The 7,489-nt window shown below is 47.1% G+C and overlaps 1 protein-coding gene across 1 annotated transcript in view; it reads right to left on the bottom strand.

Annotated features, from left to right (window-relative positions):
- The window catches only part of LOC111963090 (intersectin-2), a 40,722-nt gene extending 33,297 nt beyond the window's left edge, over positions 1–7,425 (bottom strand). The window contains exons 1-8 of the mRNA XM_070443313.1: positions 7,385–7,425; positions 7,019–7,073; positions 6,553–6,605; positions 6,234–6,418; positions 5,866–6,123; positions 3,924–4,019; positions 2,422–2,501; positions 102–154 (exon numbers count right to left, since the gene is read on the bottom strand). Coding sequence (XP_070299414.1) covers positions 102–154; positions 2,422–2,501; positions 3,924–4,019; positions 5,866–6,123; positions 6,234–6,418; positions 6,553–6,605; positions 7,019–7,073; positions 7,385–7,425 — 821 coding nt within the window. The remainder of the gene's footprint in view (positions 1–101; positions 155–2,421; positions 2,502–3,923; positions 4,020–5,865; positions 6,124–6,233; positions 6,419–6,552; positions 6,606–7,018; positions 7,074–7,384) is intronic.
- Between the last annotated feature and the right edge of the window lie 64 nt (positions 7,426–7,489).

Here is a 7,489-nt window from a genome sequence, read left to right as displayed (position 1 = left end):
CGGGGACTTTAGCAAAGTGAGGGGCTAATAAGAGGTGATGTGGAAAAGGGCCCTCTCACCACTTGGAGCTATAAGGAAAAAGGTGGAAAAAAACATCTCACGGCATGGGAACCTTGGAAGAGAGTGGGGCAAAGGCGCCTCTCAACACTTTGGACTATCAGGAGTGGGGAACACCATATCAATGACTGAGGGACACAATCAGATCCAATAACACATAGGATTATAGAGGGTGGGGAAAGCAGAATTGACAGACCTTGGATATAGAAGGAGTGGAAACAATCAGCTGGTCATGACGATATATTGGATGCGGTGTTGTAATGGTAATGAGGAATAGTTTTGCTAGGCACACACGTTAGGTGGTCCCTGTCAAATAAAGAGTTGAGGGGTTGTATCTAAAATAACTGGGCAATTGAGTTATAAACACAAGAGCGACATCATACGATTTTATGTCGCTTTGCCGTGGTTTGAATGTGTCTGCTGTGGGTGTTTCCTTTTCATGTCACCAAGCTAAACGGCTCTATTTACATCAATCCATCTACTGTCAATTAAGTTGCATATCGTTACCCAAGCTGCTCTGTCGGTACACTACATTAACTATGACCTGTCTGTCAAGGTACCACATTACTATAAGCCGTGTCTGTCAGGTACACTACTTACATATATACCTGTCTGTGAAAGTAAGAACATTTACTTACTGTCTGAGGAGTACCTACATTACTAGTCTGTCATGACAGGTACACTACAGTACTCTATACCTGTTCCTGTGAAGTACACTACATTACTCTACCTGCTTAGGTAACTAAATTACCGTATTTACCTGTTGTCAGATACACTAGATTCTATACTGTTGTCAGGTAACTACATTCTATACTGTCTGTGAAGTACACTTACAGTTTAATTAATCCTGTCTGAGGTAAAGTATAAATGAATATTATAACTAATAATCTGTCTGTCACAGATACACTACATTACTATAACTGTCTGTCAGGTACGCACTTGACATATAATGTGTCTGTCGGTACACTACTTACTATACTGTCGAGGTACAGCTAATTACTATACCTGTCTGTAGATACACTACATTCCTATACCTGTCTGAGGTACAACTACATTTTTTTATCTTAAAACAGTAATTACGGTGTCAGGTAACACTTACATTAATTATACCTGTATGAGGTACGCTACTTACTATACATGTATAGGAGGTAACTCATTACCTATACCTGTCTGTCAGGTACACTACATTACTATACTGTTCTAGGGGGTAACTACATAACTGTGAACTGTTGAAGGTGACTAATTACCTATACTGTATGTGAGGTAAACCGCATTCCTATACTGTTGTGAGGTACCTACATTACCTTATCATTTCTTTTACATTTTAGTCATTTTAGCAGACGCTCTTATCGCATGAGGCGCTTATCAGTGAGAGTGCATTACATTTTATTACATTTATTTTATCTAATAACTAGAGAAGAAGCGTAGAATCTACCCGGGAAACCTCCTAAGACCGGACGAGACTTATGTACAAATTGTGCGTCCGCCACGGGGCCTTGCCGGTTTTGCGGCAAGGCTGCGACAGAGCCTGGGCGTGAACCAGACGACTTCTGGTGGCGGCTAGCACTGCGTGCAGAGTGCTAGACCACTGCGCACCAGCGGGAAGCAATACCTGTACTGTCTGGGTTTAAACTACATTTACTATACTGCATGTGAGGGGTAAACCACATTCTATACCTGGTCTGGTGAGGGTAAAATGACAATACCAATATACTGTCTGAGAGTCAATACATTACATATACCTGTCTGTGAGGTAACCGCATTACTAACATGTCTGGGGTAATACATTACTATACGCTTGTCTGTGAAGGTAAACTGGCATTACCTACTAATACATGTAGAGGAAAAACCATTACTATAACTGTTGTGAGGTAACTACATTACTATACGTCTGAGGTAACTAGTGATAACATAATACGCTGTCTGTGAGGTACTAACTTCTAGACTGTAATCGTGAGGTAACTAATTACATAGTTATGCTATGTGGAGGTAAACTGCATTGCTACTAATGTCTGTCCGGTAAACTGATTACTATACTGGTATGTGAGGTTCAGATCTGCATTAGACTATCTGCATGTGCAGGATACCCATTACGTATCATGTCTTGTAGAAGGGTAACTGCATTACCGTAGTATCTGTGCTTGTGTAGGTAAACCTAATGTTTATCAGATATCTTGTCTGTCAGGTAAACGATTACCTAATACCTGTCTGTGTAGTAAACTAATCACTAATACTGACTGTGTGAGTAAACTACATTGGCCTCCTGTGTCAGACGGCAGCTCATCTGTTGCCTACAATTTCCAGCAGCACGCCACCTGTGAGGTATCATGTCATGCTTCTATAGTTCAGAGTCTGTTAAACTGCCTCCTTGTAATTGAGGCGCGAGGCGTGAGGCACCGGGCCCCCCAGCTTTCCAGAGGGACGATCTCTTCCGTGAGAACTAGCTGCAGGGACGTGTGGGATGAGGGACCGAGTTCGGCGTGGGGACCAGAGAGAGGAATGACGGAGAGAGTGATGTAAGGGATGGAGATGAAGAGAGATGGAAGTAGAAAAGGGATTGGAGAGAGAGTATGGATCCGAGAGGAAGAGTATGAGAGGTTAGAGAGTGATGGAGAAGAGGGGGGTGCGTAGGGGGTGGAGAGGATAGGATGGGGTAGAGATGGGACGAGAGAGAGATGGTGAGAGAGTGGAGTGTAGAGGGAATGGAGAGAGAGAGCAATGGTGAGAGAGGGATGGGGAGAGAAGGATGGAGAGAGAGAGATGGAGGAGAGAAGGAATGGAGGAGAGGAGATGGAGAGAGGGGGATGGAGAGAAGGGATGAGAGAGAGAGGGAGTGAAGAGAGAGGGTTGAGGAGAGAGCGGAGAGGAGGATGAGGGAACGAGAGAGAGAGGAGAGAGAGGGATAAACAGACGAGAGGGGCGATGGGTAGAAGAGAGAGGAGACAGAGAGAGACGAGAGAGAGGGAGGAGGAGGGCAGAGAGAGAGAGAGAGGAGGAGAAGAGAGGATGAGAGAGAGAGCAAGCAGAGAGGAGGAACGAGAGAGGAGAGAGGAGAGAGAGAGGATGGTGAGAGAGAGAGACGAGAGATGGGAGAGAGAGAAGAGAGAGGAGAGAGACGAGGGAGAGACTGGAGCAGAGAGACGAGAGACGAGCAGAGAGAGGCGAGCAGAAAGTAGGCGAGAGAGATGAGAGAGAAGAGACGAGAGAGGAGAGAGAGAGAGACGAGAGCGAGAGAGGAGAGAGAGGATGAGAACGAGAGAGATAGAGAGAGAGAGAGAGAGCAGAGAGAGAGAGAAGAGAAGAGGGGCGAGAGAGGGATCAATAATAGGAGCTATCTAGAAATTAGTCCATTGGCATCTAAATTGGTAGAGAATCAGAATCTGATTTCTATTAGAGTGGTGTGTGTGTGTTGTTGTGTGTGTGTGTGTTGTGTGTGTTGTTGTGTGTGTGTTGTGTGGTGTGTGTGTGTGGCTGTTTGTGTGTGTGCTGGTTGTGTGTGTGGCTTGGTGTGTGTGACTGTGTGTGTGTGTGGGCTGTGTTGGTGGCTGTGTGTGTGTGTTGTGTGTGTGTGTGTGTGTGTGTGTGGTGTGTGGTGTGTGTGGTCGTGTGTGTGTGTGTGTGTGTGCGTTGTGCGTGTGTGCGTGCGTGCGTGCGTGCGTGGCGTGCGTGCGTGCGTGGTGAGTGCGTAACGACGTGCCGTGCGCGTGCGTGCGTGCGTAGCGTGCGTGAGCGTGCGTGCGTCGCGTGCCGTGCGTGCGTGCGTGCCGTTGCGTGCGTGGGCGTGAGCGTGGTGTGTGTGTGGCTGTGTGTGTGTGGTGGCTGTGTGTTGTGTGGCTGTGTGTGTGTGGTGTGTGTGGCTGTGTTACCGTGCTTGAGCCCAGGTCCAACAGCGATTGTAGCTTTGCTGATCCCAGGAGAGAGACCCAGAGGAGGGGATGCGTAGGGTGCAGAGGGGAGGCATGCTAGGACACACACGTTGATTGAGTTCCTTTATGGAAGGCCATTTCTATTACATTGTATACATACACTACAAACATGATGTCCACTCAGTAGAGCCTGGTGACACAGCACTTCTACCTCACATTCATTTCTAGACAGATTGCTCCTCGGGCCTCGTTATTGGTCCATGTGGACTTAACAGTATTTCATGCATTGAAAAATAAGGAGCGCATGGTTACCTTTATTGAACCGTGGCACACCTTGATGAAATAAAGACTAGTGGCACACGCTTGATGAAATAAAGACTAGTGGCACACCATTGATAGAAAATAAAGACTAGTGGCACACCTTGATGAAAATAAAGACTAGTGGTACACCTTGATGAAATAAAGATTAGTGGACACCTTGATGACATAAAAGACTAGTGGCACACCTTGATGAAATAAAAGATCATCAGTGCCACTTGATTGACATAAAGACTAGTGGACACCTTGATGACATAAAGACTAGTTGGACACGTTGATGAAATAAAGAGCTAGTGGTAACCTTGATTGAAATAAGACTAGTCTGGGCACACCTTGATGAAATAAAGACTAGTGGCCACATTGATGAAAATAAAGACTAGTGGACACTTTGCAATGAATAAAGCTAGTGAAAGACTAGTGGCACACCTTGATGAAATAAAGACTAGTGGCACACCTTGATGAAATAAAGACTAGTGGCACACCTTGATGAAATAAAGACTAGTGCTGCACACCTACATTTTCTTAACGGCCCTGATCCATACTAAAAATAAAAAAAATTCTGTGACAAATTATTGTTTATTATGATGAATGTGTGTACCCCTTTTAGAGCGTCCTGTGAATACAGATAGATAGAAACGCAGCTCTGTTAATATGGGTCATTACTTTTGAACAGTTTGAGACAAGCGAGTTTCTACGTTTTAAAGCCATGCTCTGTTTGTCTCTGTGACAGAGGCCGTGGTACAGCTCAGCCTGATCTGACTTGCCTGTGCTAACGGTTCTCACAGTAAAATGATCCAAATGACTTTGCTCATGATGAGCACCATTCAAATAAATTATACAACTGTAACAACTGCCTGAAACAACGATAAAGATGTGTTCAATGTATAATGCTGGTTTTAGGAGACACTGGTGCTCCCAAATCTAATCAACCAGGTGTATAAGATGAGGGAACGTTTTGCAGCACACCTGTTGAAAACCATGATGAGAGAGAAAGACACAGGGAGAGACACATACAGAGAGAGACACAGAGACAGAGAGACATAAAGAGACAGAGAGAGACAGAGAGAGAGACACAGAGACACATACAGAAACAGAGAGAGACACAGAGAGAGTGACACAGAGACAGAGACAGAGAGACATACAGAGAGAGAGAGAGACAGAGAGAGAGACACAGAGACAGAGAGACATACAGAGAGAGAGAGACAGAGAGAGAGACATAAAGAGATGGAGAGAGACAGACAGAGAGACACAGAGACAGAGAGTGACACAGAGACAGAGAGACATAAAGAGACAGAGAGAGACATAAAGAGAGAGAGAGAGACAGAGAGAGAGAGAGAGAGGAGACAGAGAGAGTGACACAGAGACAGAGAGACATAAAGAGACAGAGAGAGACATAAAGAGAGAGAGAGAGACAGAGAGAGAGAGAGAGAGAGGAGACAGAGAGAGAGACACAGAGACACATACAGAAACAGAGAGAGACACAGAGAGAGTGACAGAGACAGAGAGACAAAGAGAGACAAAGAGAGAGTGACACAGAGACAGAGACAGAGAGACATACAGAAAGAGAGAGAGACATACATAGACAGAGAGAGACACACAGAGACAGAGACTGTCCTCCTCTTACCTGTCCCCATGTGTCCTGGTGGGAGTTGCTGTAGAATACCCATAGTGCCGTTGGGCAAAGCGGGGCTGCCAAGGGACGGCAGCAAGGGCATGGGCATCGTTGGCATGGAAACCATGGGGGCCATGCCTGTAGCTGTTGGGATCATGGGGGTGAGGCCGCTCATAGGTGTCATGGGTGAGAGGTTAGGGGTCATGGGGATGGGGGTGAGCATGGCGATGCCTCCGGGCATCATAGAAATGTTTGGCACGGAACTCATTCCTGGAGAGACACACAACATTAAAGAGTCAAAATAAATATTAAGATAAACCATCTACAGACATATTGAGAACAGAAGAGAAGTCTATGTATGTGTGTCTGTTTTAAAGTACCGTAGCGCGAGGCGGACATGGCGTCTGTAGAGGAGGGGTTAGGGGCGGGCACTGGCGGCTGCTTCATGATGATTGGTAAAGTTGAGAGAAGGGGCGTGCCCTGCAGTTTGAGCTTAATGAGCTTCATAGAGACGGAGAACTCCAACCTGTCCATCTTCCCGTCCTTACTCATGTCAGCCAGCGCCCTGGGGGTCAGAGAGGGTCATTACTATGGAATATCCTCACATGGGGCACAAACCCTGTCCATCTCCCCGTCCTTACTCATGTCAGCCAGCGCCCTGGGGGTCAGAGAGGGGTCATTTACTTGGAATATCCTCACATGGGGCACCAAACCCTGTCCATCTCCCCGTCCTTACTCATGTTAGCCAGCGCCTGTGGGGGTCAGAGAGGGGTCATTACTATGGAATATCCTCACATGGGGCACAAACTCCTGTCCATCTCCCCCGTCCTTTACTCATGTCAGCCAGCGCCCTGGGGGTCAGAGAGGGGTCATTACTATGGAATGATTCTACATGGGCACAAACCCTGTCCATCTCCCCGTCTTACTCATGTCAGCCAGCGCCCTGGGGGCAGAGAGGGGTCATTACTATGGAATATCTCACATGTGGACAAAACCTGTCTTCTTCCCTGTCGTTATCATGTCAGCAGCGCCTGGGGGTCAGAGAGAGGGTTTACGTATGGGATATATCCTCACATGCGGGCACAACTCGTCCATCTTCCCCGTCCTTTATTGTCAGCAGCGCCCTGGGGGTCAGAGAGAGGGGTCATTATATGGATATCCTCACATGGGCGAACAAACCCTGTCCGATCTCCCGTCTAGACTCGATGTCAGGCCAGCGCCTGCGGGGTCAGCAGAGGGGTCTATTATATGAATATCCTCACATCGGGGCACAAACCCTGTCCATCTCCCGTCCTTACTCATGTCAGCCAGGCTGGGGCGTCAGAGAGGGGTCATTCACTCATGGCGAATCTCGCACATGGGGCACAAACTGTATCTCCCCGTCCTTATCATGTAGCCAGCGTCCTGGCGGTCAGAGAGGGGTATACTAATGGAATAAATCCTCCTGGGGCACAAACCTGTCATCTTCCGTTTACTCATGTCAGCTCAGCGTCTGGGGGTAGAGAGGGGTCATTACTATGGAATATCTCACATGGGGGCAGCAACCCTGTCCTCTCCCCCGTCTTGACTCATTAGCCAGCGCCTGGGGGGTAGAGAGGGAGTGCTTACTATGGAATATCCTCACATGGGAAACTGG

This window comes from Salvelinus sp. IW2-2015, linkage group LG4q.2, assembly GCF_002910315.2.
Source record: "Salvelinus sp. IW2-2015 linkage group LG4q.2, ASM291031v2, whole genome shotgun sequence".
NCBI lineage: Eukaryota > Metazoa > Chordata > Actinopteri > Salmoniformes > Salmonidae > Salvelinus > Salvelinus sp. IW2-2015.
The sequence above is the reverse complement of the archived record's forward strand: the minus strand, read 5'-3'. Positions and strand labels throughout refer to the sequence as shown.